The following is a 23,907-nucleotide window of genomic DNA, read 5'->3' as shown; positions in this document are numbered from 1 at the left end:
CATTTTAGTGGGCGTTGTATTAGATAGGATTTTCCTTAGGAAAAGTAAAAATATGAAGAACCTACAAGTTTTTGTTTATGGGCCCACTGCTATTTAATTGTTTGTGTGTTTAAGTAATAAAAAAGTACCTACTCACTGAGTTCCCCTCAAGCATAAAATTGCTCATTTTTAGAAATAATTTTCATATTCCTAGTTTTTGTGCAAAATTTATTATTATTTTTTAAGTGATTTTCGTGATTTTTTCCTATCGAGCGAAAGTCAAAACTCAGCATTAGAATCGCTAAAGTCCCTAGAAAAAGGCCTCAGAATTGCTAATAAAGTTTTGGCAACCGTTTTTGAACAACAACAACAGAAACTCCATTCTTTGAGCCTACTGCACTCCGAGTCGAATCGCGGGACACACGCTGATAGTGCAGCGTCCAAGAAATTCGGTAGGCAAATTGTGGCTTACGGACTAGTGTTTAAAATTAGAGAAGCTCAGTAAATTGCTTATTGCCATTAATGGGCCACTCGTTAAGAGTTAATAAAAACAATTCCGTACCTCAGGTATTGATCCCGGTAAATAAGCGTCGGCGCAAATAGATAATAGAGATAATGCCTGAACGTCGGAAGGGGCGCGCTACCGTCGCGCCAGCGAGGCGCGCAGGCTACTGCTGTCGCATGTATTTTCATTGCGAAACGGAACTGTAACAAAAAAAAACCATTCGTTAGCATTTTGATAAGCGTACAAAAAATATTTTTAGAAAACACATACCTATACCGGTCGGGTCGTGTAACACCAATTATTTAGGTAAAGTGATTTCGTACGATATACATATAAGATCGGTAGGTTAGTCATAAATTTTTTATCCGTTAGATATCTACCCCACACCCTGTGTTAAGATTTCGTGCGTGTAATGAGGCCAATAGCGAGCAAACTGTTTTTTTTTTCGTTTGCTATTTGTCTTGTCATCCGAACGAGTACGAGTGTGTACAATCAGATTTTCTATTGATTTGTACGAGTGTGGACAAGGTGAGTTCAGTGCTCCTTGACCTGAAGATTCGTAACAACTGAGCATAGATCGCATTAAGCAGTGAAATGGTTTTTGACGGCCTAAATCAGGAAAAAAAATCTTGGTCAAATAGTCACCGATATGTCAAAACATTCCCATTGTCTGAAAATATTTTTGTATAGCCTAGAAAATAATTTTGTCATTAAGAAATTAAAATACTATGGGATATCAATTGACCATTACTTTATTAAGAGAGACTCATTATTACAGATGTAGTGCATAGTTGTTTTCCATCGAATTTTCTCGAAAAAGTTCGTACCTGTTTGTCATGCTACTTCAGTCAACCTCAGATCTTTATGTGCCGAGACTGACTGAAAAAGCAAGACACGTTCGTACGTTTTAGTGAAAATACGATAGAAAATAATTATGCTCTACCTACGTCTGTAAAAGGTGACGCGACCCGATGAAACGCGACGCGTATTGTATTGATCAAATTGTATTATTTTCTATGATCAGAATCACACTATAAACATACAACGCGGCGTCGCGTAAAATTGGAATGGATTTATAACTCAATCTCATAGTTCATTAAGTAGTTTAAAATGATTAAGCTATGGCAATTATTAAAATATTAATTTCGCGTCAATGGCGGGCTAATATGATTCAAGTCTAACCCATCCTTTAAATAATCTTGACAAATTGTTTGTGGTTACCTACGTGTCTACGAAACATTTAGCTACGTTCTCTAACTACAGGCTACGACGTAGCGCTACAAGTATAACCGTGCGTGTATGAGCTTTGCCTAGCTGGAGATCTCATTGATGAAAAAAAAATCAAAACATGATTTAATGCGCACCGGTATTACGCAAGGGAGATGAATTGCGAAACGTGACAAGGGCTATAACCGCGAAAATCGAAGTTCGCAAATTGCGGGGATTTTTCTCTGTCACTCTAATTACCCCTTCATTGGAGTAAAAGAGAAAGATCCCCGCAATTTGCGAATTTCGGTTTTCGCGGTAGCCGCTAAGGTCGCACGCATCGTATCAATAATAAATCAAGTTGAGATTTCCTTTTAATCTGAATGCCGTTTCTGCGCTTTGCTGGTTTGCCCGGGACTTATTCGTCCTTCGGTAAGCAATTGCAATGATATCGCAGGATCCTTGAATAGGTGGCGGTGTTGAGCTCCGATAACGTTTATTGGTGTAGCACAAATTGGTCGCGATAAAGATAACGCTTTCCGAATGAGATGACGCGATTACGTGCTAAAGCGTGGCGTCTATTTTAGTGGTCCTACCAAGTAGGTACGCGCTTACACAGATTGTATAATTTTTAATAAAACAAATATTTTTTAAAGTCTTATGGTACCTACAAAAATAAGAAACAACAAAAAAACGTTAGAAATAATAAATAGTTGAGATTTCGGGGATTCTAATAGCTCTGAAATATTAGATAAGCAAATCTTAATCGCCTAATACCTTAATGATGAACTTAGCAATCTCTCTTATTGGTTGGTAAAAGTTTAATCGCTATGTCATTTTGGACTTACTTGAAATTAAATTTTAATATTAATTGTCTGGTAATGTTATTGACGAGATAATAACGAAATTATAATATTTATTGACGGTGTCTCTCTATTTGGCAAAGTAATGGCGGCTTTCATTCGATACCCATGAGATTTGAGCCAGGTTCTTGTTTTACTCAAGGAGGCAATTCTTCAACAGAACATAATACTTTCTTGGGACTAACAATTTGTCGATATCCCTCGGGTAATATAAATTGCTTAGCGGGAATACGTAATCGTATTCCTTAATGGAAATTATACAGGTTTAGGTTGTGATTTTCCGAAATATATTCAGTACCGAAGATTATATTGAATACAAATCTACTCATTAAAATCTATTGTACACCCTATTATTGATTATAGCCCTTTACGACTTTCAAATATTAGGTACCTATTTTAAGTACCTACGTGAATATCGCGTTATATTTCATTGATTTACCTTCACTGAAATTCAAACATGATATTACGGCCATGGTGAAGTTTATATTACGTCTTTGGTATTTAATTCTCTCAGTTTGTAATATGCTTCACAATGAAAAAAATAAAAAATACAAAGTGAACTTCATTTCATTTCACTTTTTTATGCCCTAGCCTATAAGGATGGGCTGACAAATTAGTTCGAATTGAAGAAATAATGATAACATAAGTCATTGTCAATAAAGGTGACAGCAAGGTGTCATCTATTGGGCATTAGCATGTCGAGCACTAGTTTAGTTTAGTTTCTACGTTTACCTTATACCTTGATCTATACTCTACAATACAATGTATGAATGTAGTTCGAATGTAGAAATCAGAGTTTACGTGTATGAAGGTACTAAATTGTAGACTGTTAAGAGTCTTTTACAAGCTTTTTTGTTTGAAAATTGGTCTTTAGTTTGACAATGTTGGTAGCGACAACAGCTGCGATGGCGTTATTTACCGCCGCCGCTGACGAGGGTCCAGGTGATTTATGTAACGTTTCACTTTCAACGGTTTTGCCGGTACACTACTCCATCTTTGAGTTATTGCTATAGTTCGTTTTCTTAGCATTAGAAATAAGTTTTTGGCAATAATTTCATTTTTGGTACAAGTTTTTATCGCTAATTGTAGTTTTATTCCCACAGGCAACTAATACTCATCGAGACAATTCTAAAAACCCCAAACACAATTAGGTTTCGTTGTTTTATCACAGAGTTGCTATGGCCACCTCCGGTCTCCATCATCAGATCAGCTCGATGACACCATAATATTGCATTGTCTCCCGACTTACGTATGTATGCAAAATTTCAGCTCAATCGGAAACCGGAAAGTGGATCAAATTTAACTTGCAAGATTTGATTACAGACCGACAGGCAACGGGACAGGTGAAAGTAAATAAAAGCTTGTAAAAATAAAAAGGTAAACAATCTTGAGGAGTCTTTTAATTGAAAAACACGTTTTAAAAATAAGGCACGGCAAATATGTAACAATTATGGATCTAATACGATCATTTATATTCCTTTGCTTTCATAAGTAATAGTTACTGATTAAAAAAAAAGCGTTTTTCAATTAAAAGACATGTCCAGATCGCTTACCTTCTTTCTAATGCTAAAAAAACGAACTATAGATGCGCGGTACGCGTGTGACTAAACCGGATGGTGTTATTAACAAATACGGTTTTTTTAAGTTTTAACCAACGTTAAAGACGTTGGCTTTTTTTACGGCTGTATTTGTACCTATTTCTTATAGTGTTAACTCACAAACTACTTTATTTATTAACCGATATTGACTTTTTCGGTTACATAACAATAATTTTAAAATCTGGGAGATTCAATGTTTCAATTATTAGGTACCTACCGCTCTAATATTATAATTTTTTACACACATTACACATTTTTTTTCTTTCAAATATAATTTACTCCTTTAGTATTAAACTCAAAATATTTTACCCAAAAAAATACGTCAATAGGTAGGTTCTTATTATTAGGTCTAACGAAGTTACATTATGTAATAAACAGTCCTTAATATCACTAAACGAACTCATTCTAAAAGTAAACATGCCTCGTAACGAAAATATATAGGTACATTGCTATTTAGAAATCGGGCAGGACAAAGGACGATTCCGGGCCCCGGTGGAAATTGAACCGCTCATTTTTGAAACGACTTAAATCACTCTTCCTCCTTCCTCGCGTTATCTCGGCATTTTGCCACGGCTCATGGGAGCCCGCGGTCCGCTTGACAACTAATCCCATGATTTGACGTAGGCACTAGTTTTTACGAAAGCGACTGCCATCTGACCTTCCAACCCAGAGGGGAAACTAGGCCTTATTGGGATTAGTCCGGTTTCCTCACGATGTTTTCCTTCACCAAAAAGAAACTGGTAAATATCAAATAATATTTCGTACATAAGTTCCGAAAAACTCATTGGTACGAGCCGGGGTTTGAATCCGCGACCTCCGGATTGAAACGACTTAAATCACTATTGAACCGATTTAATTTATTGCTCCTGTTGTTGGAAGCAGCCTGTATAAGTTATTTTTGCGTGAGCTTATCAATTACGATATTAATTAGCTATTTATATGAACTGATGAAGATGAAGTTGATTCCCAAGTGGGTGTCTATAATATTCGTATAATATATAGCTAAATACACCGTTGATCACTCAATATACTTCGTATATAGGTATTAGCTTCAAAGGGAATCTTTAAATGACAACATTAGTATTAACCGCAAATATACACGGTGTAGTATTTTGTAAGATCACTAGACATCTACGCATTAGTTTTACAAACGAAATAAGAAACCTTGGAGGTATATGTACCTATTGCCTATTGCGATAGCTATTGAAAGGTATGTATTAATCTTTAAATGACAACATTAGTATTAACCGCAAATATACACGGTGTAGTCTTTTGTAAGATCACTAGACATCTACGCATTAGTTTTACAAACAAAATAAGAAACCTTGGAGGTATATGTACCTATTGCCAGGGTTGGGCAAAATACTGGCTTCCACGTATTTCAAATACAAATTACAAAATACATTTTTAAAAGTATTTGAAATACCAAATACAAACTACTTTGGTGACTGGTATTTGAAATACAAAATACAAATTACAGTGTTTAAAATAATGTATTTCAAATACAAAATACAAAATACTTTTATTTTTTTTTTGTGTAATCATTTAGATTTTTAGGGTTCCGTACCCAAAGGGTAAAACGGGACCCTATTACTAAGACCCCGCTGTCCGTCCGTCCGTCCGTCCGTCCGTCTGTCACCGGGCTGCGAATTTACAAAGCCTATACTGATAAGGTCCAGATGCGAACTGAACTGGATTAGCTTTTGTTTGGACAAAACTTGACCAAACCCTAATCCATTACAGTACAGAAATTTACTGAAATCGTATAGACTTTGTTGGCTAAATTAATATGGATATTGTTGCTACAAATGCTAGTTTGTTGCGATCTAAACTTGACTAATATTTTAGTAATGACTCCGATTGTATTGTATTAATTACCGTTCGTGCTAATTACTTAAAAATGCCTAATTTTTTTTTTCATTTAAGAACTATATCAGTTGAGATTTCTTATTAGGACAGTTTAATGTGAAATCGTAATACAATTATAAGTCGACTGTATTTTATAATACATTGGTACATAACGAAGTAGATGATTTATTTAAGGACCAAGATTCACTACGGTGTTCTGCCTTTTCTCCGAAGTTTTATTGTCCGAATTTCACTTGCCAGACAACTATTCGCAGATGATTTACTTTGGCAACCAACATTCACCAAATTTTCATCATGACAACGTTTTACTTTATAGAATTATTGTTAAGTAGATTATTACTATGTGTACAATGTTTGGAGTACATTTCTTTGGTCAAATCATTCAACTTGCTAGATATATATTAATACGATATCGTCTAGTCATTTGACAGAGTTCACTGAGTCAATATAGGTGCGACGACGAGCGAAGCGAGGAAGAGCGTGTTAGGTGAACTGCGACCAAACAGCGAACCGACTTTTTTTTGCATAGAACGACTTTTCTGGCAACAGTTCATTTTCCTGGGGGTTGCAGTTCTAACCTAACCTAAGCCACTTTTCTGGCAACAGCTCATTTTCTTGAGGGTCGCAGTTCTAACTTAACCTAACCCACATTTTTGGTAACAGTTCGTTTTCTTGGGGGTCGCAGTTCTAACCTAACCTAACCCACTTTTCCAGCAACATTTCGTTTTCTTGGAGGTTGCAGATCAAACTAACCTAAACTACTTTTTTGGCAATTTACATGAATACTAGGTGAAAAGTAATTTAGTAAAAAAATAATTGTTGAAATCAATATTCAGTGAACTTTAGTGTCGTACAAATAATACTCGATGAATAATGACGGCGAGACTCCGCTCGACTAGGTATTGTGAGAGCATTAATGTTTAAATATATCGCAACAAAATCTAAACCATTTGAGTAAATAAGTATTATTAAAATTTAGATATCACATTCAAACGTGCCTGAAGCCCTGAACTTACTAAACTCGACTAGGTTTTGGCGTGAATAATATTTGAAAATATGTATGTAAAAAGCTAATCCATTTCAGTGACTACTTTTTACCGAAACGGTATAGATATTGTCAAGTAATATGCATAAACAAAAGCTCACCTATTAAAATCTGAGTCGTGACTGAAATAGTATAGCTTTTGTAAATTCGCCACCGGGCTGTATCTCACGAACCGTGATAGCTAGACAGTTGAAATTTTCACAGATGATGTATTTCTGTTGGCGCTATAACAACAAATACTAAAAACAGAATAAAATAAAGATTTAAGTGGGGCTCCCATACAACAAACGTGATTTTTGACCGAAGTTAAGCAACGACCGTCTTTTTTTGCCGTTTTTTTGCATTATGGTACGGAACCCTTCGTGCGCGAGTCCGACTCGCACTTGGCCGGTTTTTAACGAATATCCTTTCCTAAAAACTTATAGGGTCATTGTGCTTGTTTTCGTCCAGCTCTAGTTTTCTTCCACTTGACGAAATTTGAATAGGTATAAACCTACATTGCTGCACAAATTTGGACTGATTTCAATCCTTAGCTAAACAATATATCTGTCTACATATAAAAATTATATTTGGCAAATAGTAAATTAAAAATGAAATATATTATTTGCTAATCTGTCAAGTGGTCGAAAACTAGAGCATGGACGGAAACTACTGCAATAACCCTATCCCCTGGCTGTTGACGAAAAGTTCCGCGCAGAATAGCTCGCGCATTGTACCTACATATTTGTACCTCGTACAAGTCGTACATTATATTTAAAAAAACGTTCCATTTTAGGATCAAAGAATTTAATAAAAAAATGTATTTTGTAGAAATGTATTTTGAAGCTTAAAGTATTTGAAATACAAAATACAAAATACATGTGAGTGCAGTATTTGAAATACCAAATACAAAATACTTTTCCAGGTAGTATTTGAAATACAAATACAAAATACTAAAATGTATTTCAAATACGTATTTCAAATACATGTAATTGAAATACTGCCCAACCCTGCCTATTGCCTATTGCGATACCTATTGAAAGGTATGTACTTGTATTTGTACTATACCTATAATTGAAAGGTAGTTTTAAATACCTACATAATACATAATAATTTAGTGTTAATCCTATTTACCCATTGCAGTATTATATCGAAACACATCGATCAATCATCCTTTCTTAGCGTACTTAATCCACTTTAGACCAACCTCCCCTAATTTTCCACTTACGGAACTATAAGCATAACAATGGTTTTAAGGTACCTAGGTACAATTACACTGAAAGTAGGTACAGTCACCTGCAATAATACTTACACAACGAAGGCCGCAAAAATAACTGACACGATCGTATTTGTAGAGCCATAAGAGCGTGTCACATACTTTTGCGGCCTTCGAAGAGTAACATATCATTGCAGGTGGCTGTACTGCCACGTTGGGCTTTGTAGATAAGTATAGGTGCAGCTATGTACTAGCAAAAAGCAGAGCTTTGTAAGGGCTCGCGGAGTTTTTCTACCTATAGAGTTATAATTACTAAGGTAGTTTTTAATAAGAGATTCATCTTAAAAAACCGGACAAGTGCGAGTCGGACTCGCCCGCCTAGGGTCCCGTACAAATTTAACGTATTTATTAATTTATTTACAAAAAAATAGTTTTCAAATATTTTCCCAGTACTTGTAGTGACGATATTACTTGCCAAATTTCATAGTTCTAGAAATTCTAGATCAACGGGAATTACCATACTCTAGGGGGCCCACAGATTACCAGTTCGCCGGACGATATCAGCCTGTCAGTTGTTCGGAGCTGTCAAATTTTGCGTTTTTTTAACTGACCGGTTGATATCGTCCGGCGAAGTGCTAATCAGTGGGCCCCTTTATAGGTACATTTTGATTCCTTTGAGAGTTTCGAAATATACATTTTTTGCGGCATAAACGGCCGTATCTTTTTTCCGATAACTTAGAAGAATTAAATTTTTCACAGCTTTTAGGACCTAAGTTATGCTTTTAATTTCAACTCGATACATCTACGCGTTCCCGAGATAAAAGGTCTTAGTAGACAGACGTACGGACAACAAAAGTGATCCTATAAGGGTTCCGTTTTTTTTCCTTTTGAGGTACGGAACTCTAAAAATGATATGATATGATATAAGGGCTTCTATAAATAATTAATACCCCAAATCATTCTGTATTATATTATATCAAGAGTGTTTGTATTATATTATATCAATAGGTACTTATATTAAATTCCTCATGCGAATATATTCTTGTTTCCTACATTTCAATACATGAGTGTTTAACATTACGTAATACGTTTAATCTATTATAAGGGAACCAAAACCATCTATATCTTGATGTATCCAAAACTTCTCATATTTTTATACCGTTTAGTACAACTTTTATGTCTACCGTTCTCCAATTCTCCCTCAATTGCTCAAAGGTTAACTGGAAGAGATCCCTGAAAGGGATACGTTCGCCTTTGTACTATAAAACTTTGTGTGTTTTTCATGTCTTATCTTATGTTTCTTTTTGTACAATAAAGTGTTTTACTACTACTATTACTACTACTACTACTACTATCATCATCATCATCCTCGCTCCATCCCATTATTTGGGGTCGGCTCTCCTGATACATTTCCGCCATTCTGGGCGTTGTTGTGTTAATTCGGGTGACAGTCCCATCGTCTTTAGGTCGTTTTCAACGGTCTTCATCCAGGTCATAGGTGGGCGTCCGCGCCCTCTTTTTCCTTCGCTGATATTTATGACCTTTCGCGTCACTACTACTATATCTCATTAAAATGTCAAAATGGCCTAACGTGTTGGCTTAAACTCCGAGCAAGCCTTAATACAAATGTCCGGAGCACCTATAGCTTCTTGACCGGTAGACATGAATATGGGCGTAGCGATGTGACAACCCCGCTTGCTGATGGACCAGTACAATCAGTCAACGCAGGGCAGCTTGTGGAGAGCTGTTGGGAAGAAACATTCCCACGGCTCCTGGGAAGTAGGAAGTTCTGCCACCCGATAGAAGGGTGGATAAAAAGGGCCCTCTGCCTCTGTCTTGCTTTAGCCGGTCGTCCAGAGTGGAAAGCGACATCGATTTTGACATTTGAAACGATAAGGCAGTAATGTCGCGCTGCAATACTGCTGCCGATTGCAATATTACTGCAGACTACATTACTGTCGCAAATGTCATAAACCCTGGCAGTGACATCGATTTTGTCATTTGAAACAGTAAGGCAGTAATATCGCGCTGCAATACTGCTGCCGACTGCGATATTACTGCTGACTGCATTACTACCGCAAATGTCAAAAACCCTGGCAGCGACATCGATTTTGGCATTTGAAACAGTAAGGCAGTACTATCGCCCTGCAATACTGCTGGCAACAGCGATATTACTGCCGACTGCATTACTACCGCAAATATCAAAAATCCTGGCAGCGATATTGATTTCGACATTTGACACAGTAAGGCAGTAGGTACTTGCTTTAGCTGGTCGTCCAGAGTGGAAAGCGACATCGATTTTGACATTTGAAACGATAAGGCAGTAATGTCGCGCTGCAATACTGCTGCTGACTGCAGTATTACTGCCGACTAAATTTTTGCCTCGAATGTCAAAAACCCTGGCAGCGAAATCGATTTTGGCATTTGAAACAGTAAGACAGTAATATCGCGCTGCAATACTGCTGCCAACAGCGATATTACTGCCGACTTCATTACTACCGCAAATATCAAAAATCCTGGCAGCGATATCGATTTTGACATTTGCGCGCTACAATACTGCTGCTGACTGCAATATTACTGCCGACTACATTATTGCCTGGAATGTCAAAAACCCTGTCAGCGAAATCGATTTTGGCATTTGAAACAGAAAGACAGTAATATCGCGCTGCAATACTGCTGCTGACTGCGATATTACTGCCAACTGCATTACTGCCGCAATTTCGAAATCAGTCACGTGTGATTTTAACCGCCATAGTAGTAAAAACGATTATCGATTCAATCAAAACATATATACGTACACATATTACATTTCACCCATAATTAATTATGATTACCTAATACTAATAGGGTATTTGACTGTACTTAAGATAAATTATTTTACACCATGCAAGAAATAAAGCACCAGAAGATTAATAGAGAAACGTAGATAGCAGTTATTTTTAGTCACAATTTCTATTTTAATACCCGATAACAACTATAAAGAGTAGGTAATTTGCTTGTGACGTCACATGCTAGTGTTTCATATAAATTCCATAGTAGTTGCAAAAAGAATAGATAGTATATAGGGGTCCTGTCATTGTAAATTTTGTAGTCACTGTAAATTTACTGCCATCTATCAACACACGACTAAAACTCAAAATGAAAACGTATAAAGTTATCAAAAAATGTATATATATGGATAAATGATATTATAATTTTTATATCATTTTGATCCATGTTCATTCACTGATATCTATGTGTTGAAATTGTTAAATATGAAACGGTGTCGTTACGCCATCTAGCCGAGGATAGGCTAAAGGTGTGTGCGCCACCTATTCGAGAATGACTTTTACTTGAATTCCGAGGCACGTTTTTTCCTTAGACTTTATTCGTCTTATACGAAGTTACATATGTCTTTGGTAGTTGATAGTAGCAAATCGTTTTGACAGTTCGAAAACAGAAACTCATTTGACTAGTATAGTCAAATACCCAATTATATTGAGCCACAAAAACCCAGCGCATTTTAACGGAACAACCTTTAACCTTGTCACTACTAACGCCATCTGTTAGAAATATTCATAACTAACATTAGTCCAACAGATGGCGTTAGTAGTAATACACATTATTTACCCTTTTATTTATTTTTTATGTTTATATAATGATATTTTTATGCTTGATAACACATCTAGACATGAATATAAATTACTATGTTAAATCTCAAACCTAACAGTGCGATAGCTTTTCCGTAAAGTGTACCACAAGAATGCATAGATTGTCGAATAGTGATAGGGCTCGCTTCGCTCGCCCTAATAATTAATTTAGTTAGAAAGTCGGAACACTTATTCACGGGCTACTGTGGAAGTTGCTGATTAGTTGTTGTTGCAACTTTCCAAGCTCTAAATTCTATAGCTGCCGTCGTAAATATACTTACGTATATTTCGTTTTTTTACTTAAGTCAATGGAATAAGATACAGAACTGTATGCATATTTCGACTCAATTGTGTACAGTCGAAGTCAAAGATATGTTTACACTTTTGCACCTTACTCCTTTGTGATAAGGCGGAAAATGTAAACATATATTTGACGTCGACTGTACATATCTTTGTTACGAGCAACGAGCGCGGGAACTTTGTTATTCAACATTTGTTCAAGCATAGTTCTCTTAGTTATGGATGCTTCCACTTATCATGAAAATCGCACGTTTATAATATATTTAATATTATTTATTTACTGAGGTTTTGGAGCATAACTACATACGACAATCTTCTTTTAGAATAAATAACTGTATTTTACATTCGCAAAGGAAAATAATTATAAATTAGTAAAATAGATAGGTACTAATAATTTGTAATTTGCCTTAAGGCAAAAAATATAAAAGTTACCTGGTACCTTCGTTCAAAAAAAATGCTGTCAGTTCTGAAAGTCGCAAGTTTTCTTATGAATGTACGACAAAGTTGTACTCAAGTAGTTTAAAAATGCCCGACCATGTAAAGGTAACATGATTGACTGAATAAAAATGTAATAAGCAATGTAAATTTATTTCACTACTGCAAAATGCAGATGTTTGTCAAGCAAGTCAGATGTTACTTTATTTAAAACGTTGTAAAGTGCTCGCAAACAATAAATAGGACCTTGGGAAACAACACTTACTTATAAGTGGAATCTTTACAAATAATTGAATATATTTCGGTGTTTGTTGACTTGACAGTGGTCTCCTCTTGGGATACGCTGGCTATCAAATATAAATAAAGACAATTTATTACTTATAAATAATCTCGCATTTTCACGAAATAGAATTTTCTCTCTAATCCTAGCATTTATTTCGTTTGTAACATTAGCAACTTCAGTAGGTTTTACTAGTGGGTATTTTTATAGTGTTGTACCGTACCGTCATTTAACTCGTCGGTGTATGTCCGATTGTAACAGGTATTTTATAAAATAAATCGACAATCGTTACATACTTTCAGTTAAGATAAATTTTCTCATTATTTAGTTTGAGTCCGGGAGTCTAGCGCGTCTTGTATTTATGTAAAAATAAGTAAATAAAAGCACTTTTATTAAATCGTAGGAGTAAAATTACTAATAAATAAATTATCTTAGCGTGATTATTTATCAAAAGGAATTTACTATTTTACAAACAAATTATTGCAGTGGCAACATTGTCTTACTTTTCTTGGTCTTGAATTACGTTTTGCGATTTAGTAATACTCTTAGTATAATACAGTTATGGGACCAACGTATGTTTACTACTCTTTCCCGGCCATTTGCGCATGAGGAGCCGCGGAGCGTGCATTAGACGCGGGCTGCTCCCGAAATTGCCATGCTGCACATAAATCACACAACATTACAGATAAGCCGGCCCAACATCAATCAAGTTAGCAGAAAACCCGGTTTTATCTGATTATTAATGAAATTGCGAGGGTATTGACACAACGACCCAGCTTTTATGGCAAACAACACGTATCTAGGTATCTAGGTACCTACTTATTAGAGTTGGATGGGTTTTTCGGAAACTGTATTTACGAAATATCATTTGATTAACAGTCGTTTTCGGTTAAAGAAAACATCTCGAGGAAACCAGACTAATACCAATGAGGCTTAGTTTTCCTCAGGGATGGAATGTCAGATGGCAGACGCTTTCGTAATAATCTAATGCCTGTGATAATTCTTAGGCTATTTTACTACCAAATTCTTAATCCTGCTATTGTACGAATTTTGTAGTAAACTGATAAATAAAATAAAAAATCTAGTGTTGCGATTTCGAGGGTCGTCCGACAGTGTTTTTTTCACTTTTCCTATATTTCTAAGTATAATTAATGGTCATAGAATAAAACAATAAACGTTTCAATATTTCATAGTGGTATCGTTAGTAGACGTATCTGCTTAATACAATAGAATTGCGATGGAATATCGATATTTCCAGTAAGTTAAAAATATATATTATTTTTACCATTTCGCAGGTAACGGTGACCCCGGAGGCAAGAGCCAGATGTTTCCTGCCCAGGTCCCACACTGGCACGGCGACGAGAGTGCCCTGGAGCCCCGCCAGCCCCGCGATGGCTGTCGTCTTCCATAGCCGGCGAAGACCTTGAAATCAATGGTAGGTGTTATGTAACTTTTTTATATTATTTAAAATGATAACCTAGTCCAGATTTGAACCCCAGACATGTCATTTTTGCATACAACTTCCCAGAAATTAACTCCCTAGGCGTAGCCCTAAGTGCTAGTTAGTATTCAATAAATGTTGTTTTGTTAATATAGTATTTAAAACCTAGGTAATAATAATTAAAAAACGTAAGCAGAAAACAACGATACCTATACTAAGTATTAGAAAAGAAAATGTAAAGCGTACCTTTTCCCTCGCACCAAATAACCCATTAAAACTTTTTGTGAAACATGCTTCCTCTAAAGTAAATTTAAATTTCATCTAACTGAAAGATTGTATATTCTCATCAATACATTTCCTTTAATGCGCGTGACGTCTATTTTCCATATATTGAAACTCAATTTCTAACGTAAAATCACCGCGGAATGTGTCTAACTTGAAAACATTTTGACACATTCGAGGGTCGTCTTTATGGACTTCACGTTTTCAGATGCAATTCTTGCGGTTTTAACCCTTAAATGCATAGTGTTGCCAAATGTCTACAAAGCATTAGACAGCTCACAAATTAAAATAAAGGCTTACGTTCTTGAACGCACCTTTATACCAAACGTCAAGTAGTAGGGTGATGATTTAAGGTTATAATTTACGCAATATTTTTAATTTATAAAAATTACATTTGTTTTAAGACGAAAAGTCGGAAAGCTTGGAAAAATCCAGAAGTTGATAATTTTTAGTATGTGATTTTGAACGGTGTTTTCGGGGTTTGTAATTATTTTATATTTAATAACTTTATCATAGGTATATCACAAATAGTGTACCTTTCTAATGGTAGTAAACATTTCATATATCTATTACTGAAAATTACATATTTACATACATAATTGATTTAGCCAATTAATCTTCTAACACTGATTTCGCAGTGAAAATCGAAGTTATTTTTGTTTTAACTATTTTTCCTATAATCGGCAAACAATTATGTGATACATATATTAATTTCGGGCAAAAAGAAAAAATCATGCATTTAAGGGTTAATAGAAAAAACAAACCGTAGAAGCGAAATTGAATTATGTAATTAAATTTGTAACTAAACGACTAACTGGAATTCAATAACTTTTGCAATCTTTAACGAAATAACGTATAGGTAGGTATATACCTAAAATTGGGTCTATTTTCGCAACTAAATAAGTTATTTATTGAGCATTCAGAGCAGGAGTAAGGTTTGTTATAAATTGTTAGAGCCTGTGTATTATTGTCATATCGCACGCCTATTACCTACAATAGCACCCCATTCGTGTTTTTATTGTGTAGTCCGAACACAAAAGGGCGTCGCGCCGAGATTAATTCAAGGCAGTGTGTCTGTGAAGCGGCAAATTGGAAGCTTTGCTGGCTAGGCTCGAGTGGACAATGAGCTAAGCCGGGCGCCGCTCGATCAATGTTCCCGTCTTACGGGCAGGTGCCTTAGGTGGGCAAATGGCTAACTGACCGTGACACCCAGCTTGCAGTCCTCATTCGCCAGGTTTTTTATTGTTGTAGGGTGAGCGTCCACTTGAAATTGGATTTGCGTCCACTTGAACAAGGTAACGGAATTGTGAGAGGATGCTTTACAATTGGTGTGCACGATTCTTCGCGAATCGATTCGCTACTTAGCTTACCTTTACTTTAGGGTGTTGTTATAGTTTTTAGATAAAGTAATTATTATTAGCCAAAAAATTGCCTATGAGTACGGTCTAACAAAATTCAGTTACATATCTTATCGTATAGTTTGCGAAAAGTTAAATCGTGGCAAAATAAACTGAAAGCTGTGTATAATAAAGAAAATGGAAGTTATTTATAGACATTGAAACCAATTCCAGTAAATGCATCAACATAAAGTTTGCTCAAAACTTTGCAACCGGTGTCCCGAAGTATAAATGAAAGTCTACTTTTGGGATCGACCGGCAGCACTCGTATTTCTTCGTATCAACGCTTAAATTGAATAATACATATATCACTCCTATTTAAATGGAATCTATTTCATGCTTAACCTCAAATAGTGTCATGTGTCGGAAGCCGGTGTTGCTCGAAGAGTGTCATCAATCAAATAAATATTACTAATTTTAAAATTAAAGATCCTTCTAACTATTTTAAGTAACATTACTGATGCCAAAATTTGCACTCCACACCATATCATAAAACATAAAAATAACTAGCTTTATGATTATGACCCTATTTTGCATGTATTGTCAGCGTTAATTTTGTAAGTGTAAACGGTTCGAAACGTCGGGATGTATTTTAAATTCGTTATGTTACGAGATATCCGTTTATATAGTTTTATTTCATGAGTAACTATCGCGGAAACCGAAGATAATATATTCAAATAAATATAATTAGTAATCGGCAATCCTGAGATTTCAATTTGCAAGGGATCATAGCATTTACGAGTATTCAGATGCTAAGGTCACCCTGTACAAATTGAAGTGCTTAGCTCTGGGCATTGGAGGGTCTGGTCACTTTTGCATTCCATATATTCCATGTATTTCAGTTTATAATTTATGAATGTAGTAGTGTTTCTACTTAAAATAATCCAAATAGAAATATACCTATAATTTGATTTGTTTCCTAGTTCCTGTATAGTTTTCAGTTTGCATGTAGGTAGCTCAGTAATTAAATGGCGCACGTACACAACCGTCCAAGTGACTAATTGGAGGGGAGGGGCTGGTTGCAACAAAAGGCCCTCTACACTCTACGCCGAGTGGTTGTAGCTAGTGCCGGTGAAAACTTGAGGCGGATTCTTTCTTAAAAATTGATAGAGTTAGACCAAGAAAACTCTGCAGCGATTTTGATAGCCCACGCAGTGCAAGTGAAAGTGTATTATTTTAAACATCAAAGTTCTATGAAATTATGACGTATAAATAATACATGCACTGCGTGAGCTATCAATATCGCTGCAGACTTGGTCTAACTCTTACGGATTTGTTCTTGTTTTGAGACGACCTTAACTCGACTTTCATTGCATTTTGCGTCCACCAATCAGCATAGTTACGCGACCGCCAAGTTCGTGTCAAAACAAGATAGAAACTGTAATATATTCTTAAAACGGAATCGGCCTCCATGTCTCATGAGTCATGACCATACATAGAAGTTTTTGTGGGAAAATAAAGTGATTGATAAATTGAAATATCGACATGTCTGTTATCGATGTTATATACCTGAACGTTATACTATTAAATATTTATTACATTTTATAAGAAGGTAGCTACCGCGAAATACACAACACGTTCGATATCTTCTTCTCTTTTGATATATTGGTAGTTTTCTATTCTTTTGGCACTGTATACTACAGTTAACGTTTTAATTTTTAAGTACCTACTAAATATATGTAATAAAGAAATTATATACGTACCGCTTTGTACTTGATTTGTATTAGGTAGGTATTGAAATTTCTCGGTAAGTTACCTACAGCAAGTAGAAGTTACATATTTTAAATATTAATCTATGACTTATCGATAACAAAGTTATCGATGTTTCATTTTCTCAAACACTCGTTTTTGCCACAAAAACTTCTATGTCTGGTCATGAGTTGCAATATTATAAAGTCTGCACTGCGACTTTCTAGTCTAAAGTGATTGTACTTATTTAAATAAAAGTAAGGAAACTTATCTCTATTAAAAGAATAAACTATGACATGTGTGAAAGGAGTCTCTAACAAGCTAAAATAATTAAGGCGTTGTCTTATTTACTAAGGGCCACTGGTGCCACCCAGTATTAGCTACTAACTCGGGTTAAACCGGTTAAACCCGGATAATTGTACGGTTAAACTCACGTGTTTTTAGTCACTCGTGTGACGTAATATTTTATTCCAAGATTTGCTTTCTAAGAACGATCAAAATTATATTGTAGTAGACGGTTTGTATTTATGTTCGTATTGAAGTTTACCTGTTCATCAAACTTTCGCAATTGTTTTGATATTTTATAAGAGCATGAAACCCTGGCTAGGCACGGAGCGAAATTGATTACTAACTCGTCTCTTACCTTGGTTTCATCAACTTTGCTTCTCTCTACTGATTGAAAAAGTTATTGAGTATACATAAATCTACATTGTTTGATGTAAATTTTAACGCCAATTAACTCATGAATATAAACTACCAAAATCATTGGGCGTTCGTCCAAGAGTAATTAAAATAAATTTAGAACTATTTTGAACTAAAGAAACTTTCTCAAGGGACTACGCCGGTCTGGGGATCTTCAATTCTTCAAGTCTGGAGTGTAGATAGATACATGTTTATAAATGATCGGTAACTCATATTTTTCCTTATGGCCAAAATATTGATCAAAATCTAGCCAGGGATTGATGGGGATCGTACACCTTTCTGGTATTGACGTGGGGTAAAATAAAGTTTATTACGTACCAGTGTGATTTTTGAATAATCTCGCTCCGGTGACATAGAGCAGTAGCCCCGGGTAGAAGGCGAGAGCGATAGCAAACTCGAAGAACCAGAGTTTAGCGCCGCGACCGATGTCACCAAAACCGTATTTCACTGTGGTTGTCCCTATATTTAACCTGCGAAATTAAGTATGAAAATAAGTAAACGTTCTACACCTACACGCACACAAAACGGAATTTACTGCAGCCAGGACAAAAACTTCGTGAGATAAATTCCTACTGAACTTAGCTGTTATCTTTTTACTCCATTAATTGCTTTTCTTCATAACTCATTCATTATCCGATAAGGTTTGTTGTTGAACCAAACATTTATTATTATATTTGAGATCAATATGTGGATATCAAGAAAATATACGAATTATGTGTTTGAAAAGGTTAGGGATACATTTTCAGCACATTACTAGTGCCAGAGGCGTATTTACAAATTTTGCGCCCCGGGCCATTTTGATTTGCCGCCCCCCTTCATCAGTGACGATAAAGTATATTATTTAAGAAAAAAAAACCTGCAACAAGTACCTTTGGGGTGTGAAATAAAAAAAACTAAACATTTACCATTTACTCACATAGGCATTTACATTGTTTTCCTATGTACAAATTGGTTGACAAAATCATCAATAACGCTGTCGTAATTTAAAACGTTTGTCAGCTCAGCTTCTATATTAAGAAGAGCTAAGCTATTCAGGCGCTCTTCGCTGATAGTGGAACGTAGATAATTTTTTATTCTTTTGAGTGCAGAAAGGTGACGTCACTAATGTCATTATTCTAGATACAGATTTATATGGGCTCGTTTTTGTCACTCAATGACGATGCGACCTCGTTATATTTGCCTGATCTGATCGGTGACCGGTGGGTACTGCTGGGTTTTGGCCATTGAGAATCAAGGTGAGACATGGCAGTCAGGCTGGATATAGCTAAGCAGTTCGGTCGGGTCTGGCATCGAGTCTGCTCGAGGGACTATGTTATACAAATGGATCGCTAGCTTTTTTTCCGGTAAACGCACATGAGCCGTATAGTAGACGGAAGCTGCTCCGATAGTGTGGACATTACCGCTGGCGTTGCACTAGGTTCTGTGCTGTCATTGCTGCATATCAATGATAATCATTGCTATGCAGACGACAGTAGTAGGGATGCGTATTACACAGGCCGTACCATTATCCCTCATTCTGTGGTGCTGGAAAGTCATGAAAAGTATTGTATTTGTATCTGATATCGAGAGCACTCTATCTGTACTGAGTTTCGGCATGGGATCGGAACAATTTAGTGAGATTCAATACCACGAAGACACCAGAACCGCCCGTATGTATATAGTCAGATGGGTCACAAATAATGTTAGGTACGTAAGTGAAAACGCGAGCGTAGCGAGCGCGAAATTTTTTCGAGAAAATAGTAGGTACATTTTTAGGGTTCCGTACTTCAAAAGGAAAAAAACGGAACCCATATAAGATCACTTTGTTGTCCGTCCGGCCATCTGTCTGTCTCAATATAAAGGGTCTTGACATGACAGAGGGCGGCAAAATCGACAAGGCTTGTTATTTAAATTTTACAAATAAATAGGGGAGCGACAAAATTCTGGTCGACCCTATCTGAACAGCTAATAAAATATTTTTTTGACCCAAATTTGCCGCCCCCTAAAATCTGCCGCCATAGGCTTCAGCCTACTCAGCCTAGTGGTAAAATCCGGCACTGCACCGTACTAATACTTATTGAACGAAAATGTTGCTTAATTTAGGTACTTGTTGGTAGATATTTTTAGCAATTGGTGGGGTTTGAAGCGTTCGTTTGTTTATTAATTTAAATGTCAATTAAAATATAATAAAAAAATAGCTAAGTTTGGTTATAAAAGGCGCCCAGAAAAAGCTGCAAGGGGGCGGCTTCGCCGCCCCCCTGCGGCCTGCCGCCCCGGGCCATGGCCCCCTTGGCTCTATGGTAAATACGCCCCTGACTAGTGCCAGGCTTCGCTTAGTGTTTCCAACCTAGTGTTAACAGTGCCTTGAACACTAAGCATTCAATGAGCTCATTTTCATCGATGACTCGACGAAAACTTACTTGCCACGTTCCACGAGGTCGTAGATGACTGTGTCCAATAACAGCACTACAAGTATCACAACAAAAATGTGATATATGGCTCTTATGTGAAGGGAACTCTTTATAAGAAACGTTAGGGGAGATTCTCTGGGCTTGAACTCCGGATCCTGTATCTTTTCGTTCCGATGTTCGATAAATCCATTTGGTTTAGATTCTCGCGAGCGATGTCGTATTTTATTTTCTTCTGCCATTTTTCACAGGTACATCTGAAAACGCAAATGATAGGTTAATATTGTATCAAAGCTAATACAGATAACTTTAAATGCCCAGCTAAAGAAAACGACAAAGCATAAATAAAACTGAGGAAATGTATATAAAATTAGACAATAACAAACTTGGCAATACGGTGTTCTTGTAAGACTATTTGGAAGGTTTATTTTAAGACCCATTCAATAATATAGCCTTATATTGAAATAGGTTTTCCAGATTGACTGTACTTAGTTTATCAGAACTTCAACTGAAATAATATTGTTATTTTGAGTGCGTGCGTACCCGATGTCCTAATTCAACCACATAACTCAATCGTAGATAATAGCGTTAGAACTACTTAGAACTATTTACTAGTCAGATAAGTCGACGTAACCTTTCACATACGATAAACATGTCCGGAATAGGCGTAATGATTATAATCGTCACTATTTATGTAAAACTACAATTTTTTTAAAACTAGATAACGTATTTTAAATCAATTAGTCATACAAATCTGCCGCACTTCAATTTTTAGGGTTCCGTACCTCAAAAGGAAAAAAACGGAACCCTTATAGGATCACTCGTGTGTCTGTCTGTCTGTCCGTCTGTCACAGCCTATTTTCTCCGAAACTACTGGACCAATTAAGATGAAATTTGGTACACACATGTAAGTTTGTGACCCAAAGACGGACATGTAACGTAAATAAATGAATTTTATACATGGGACCACTTTTGGGGGGTAAATGAGCAAATTAAAAAATATTTTTTTTAAACTACATCGTGTTACATATCAAATGAAAGAGCTCAATGTGAGAATCTCAAATATATTTTTTTTATAATTTTAGAATAAATAGATTAGAAGTAATTCAAGAAAATAGGCAAAAATGACCATCCCCCCCCCCCTTTATCTCCGAAACTACTGGGTCTAAAATTTTGAAAAAAATACATAAAATAGGTCTTTACCTATAGATGACAGGAAAACCTATGAGAAATATGTAGTCAAGCGTGAATCGGACTAATTACTTAGTTTTTGATCCGACCCCTACGGGTTTTTTAAAGGCAATTCACTCGCGTTTCACATATAAAAAATACATTGTTATAAAATTGAGTAATGTACGGAACCCTTGGAACGCGAGTCCGACTTGCACTTGACCGGTTTTTATCATTTAACTTTAACTAATACTAATACCTAATAGATAACTACTAGATAAAAATGTGTGACTCATTTTTATTTACATTTATAACCCAGATACCCACAAAAATCACAGTTCACTGGGCAAATTTGCAACTAAAGCATCTCGCTGTTGTACCAATTTTGTACTAAAATTACAGATCAGTCAGAAAAATTGTGCCCATCGAACTGTCATTTTAGTATCTGGGTTAGAGTCTATTCGGAAAGAGAAGAGTTGTGGAATGTATTATTGGGCCCCATACATGCCACGACTCTTCTCTTTCCGCACAGACTCTATAAAAAAAAGAATTGAGCATTTTTATTGCTACATATATGTACTCTTATATTATAACTGTCTGTTTATAATGCGTTTAAAGAACATTTTCTTTTTTTAAATTTTAAATAATACGAAATGATGAAACAAACGAGAATCGTAAAACCGCTATCTAACGAATTACCTGCACTTAACAACATAAAAATGCAATCAATGTACAGCTCTCCCTGATTTAGTACTTTTTTTCGTGACGGGACTTGAAAAGCCATTGCACGGAATTTTCCCCGTTTAATGGCGATTTTAGATCGCTTATGGTATTTAACTATAAGTGTAGTTTTGAAACGCGATTACCGTTTACATAAGGTGAGACTGAGATGGTGTAACAGAACGTAGTTTATTTTGCTTGAGGTAAAACGCACACTAGGTATGATATTCCACAAAGTGTTCTGCCCCGGTGTCCGTCTTAGCCCATCTCACATTTATATCAAAAAATAAAACTTAAAATATTACTATTACTAAATTAAGATATTTACTTACATTTTTATAGCACTATAGAAAGTTACGCTCACTTATTTTCGTATTTAACCATCAACCGTGCAGCGTCAAGCTTTCGATTTAAGTTACTGCACTACACTACGAGTAATCACTTGTGCACAGTAATGCACCCGCGTGTGACCCACGTCTCAGTGTTTACTACACAACTTAATCATTAATAGGTAGGTACAATGTTAGCACAAAAATCTTTTTATCAGTATTTATACGAAATGAACGAAAAGTCAGTAACAATCAATCGGCTTGATAATTCTTATCACAGTTTTACCGATTGATTATTTTTTTCGTTATTATGCAATAACAGAAATTGAATAAGTAACAAAACAATTTTTTTTTTGCCAGTTAAGTATGAGTCAATTATTCAAATAAGGCGTGTTAATATAATACAAACAATAATAAAAACAAAATAACAATGAAATTGAATGAATAAATGTTTTCGTCCCGTCATACGGGATGGTTTTTTTATTTCGCTAACATACAATTATTTGAGTGTTGCATCAGTCGCTTTTGTAAAGGGTCGTTCTAACTATTGAAACTCATGACGGTAATATGTCGCAACTTCTCGTTCGAGATCGAACGCGTTTTTTTTTAAATCGTTAAATTTTACATATTTTTGAAAAAAGCATCTTGTAGAAGCCATTGGGTTAGGTTATGTTAGATTAGTGACCCTCCTAAAAATTCTACGTTTTTCAGAAAAACGCGTTCGGTCTAATGATTTACACGCGTTCGGTGTTTTAATAATCAGCTTTAAAGTTTTCGAAGATAGGTAAAACCCTCATGACATATTAAGTTGCAGTAGGCTCAGAGAATGGAGTTTTTGAAGTCGTAGTACTTTTTCTAGATCACAATACGGTTTCCAAACATTTAA

At 35.8% G+C, this 23,907-nt stretch overlaps 1 protein-coding gene across 1 annotated transcript in view; it reads right to left on the bottom strand.

The window, feature by feature from the left end:
* LOC134792798 (sterol O-acyltransferase 1) overlaps positions 1–23,161 on the bottom strand; it is a 33,644-nt gene extending 10,483 nt beyond the window's left edge. Inside the window, exons 1-5 of the mRNA XM_063764149.1 lie at positions 23,025–23,161; positions 20,815–21,059; positions 18,734–18,885; positions 14,190–14,326; positions 542–684 (exon numbers count right to left, since the gene is read on the bottom strand). Of these exons, the coding sequence (XP_063620219.1) occupies positions 542–684; positions 14,190–14,326; positions 18,734–18,885; positions 20,815–21,044 (662 nt within the window). The 5' untranslated portion in view covers positions 21,045–21,059; positions 23,025–23,161. The remainder of the gene's footprint in view (positions 1–541; positions 685–14,189; positions 14,327–18,733; positions 18,886–20,814; positions 21,060–23,024) is intronic.
* Positions 23,162–23,907: the final 746 nt, after the last annotated feature.

This window comes from Cydia splendana, chromosome 8 (assembly GCF_910591565.1).
Source record: "Cydia splendana chromosome 8, ilCydSple1.2, whole genome shotgun sequence".
Lineage (NCBI taxonomy): Eukaryota > Metazoa > Arthropoda > Insecta > Lepidoptera > Tortricidae > Cydia > Cydia splendana.
The sequence above is the reverse complement of the archived record's forward strand: the minus strand, read 5'-3'. Positions and strand labels throughout refer to the sequence as shown.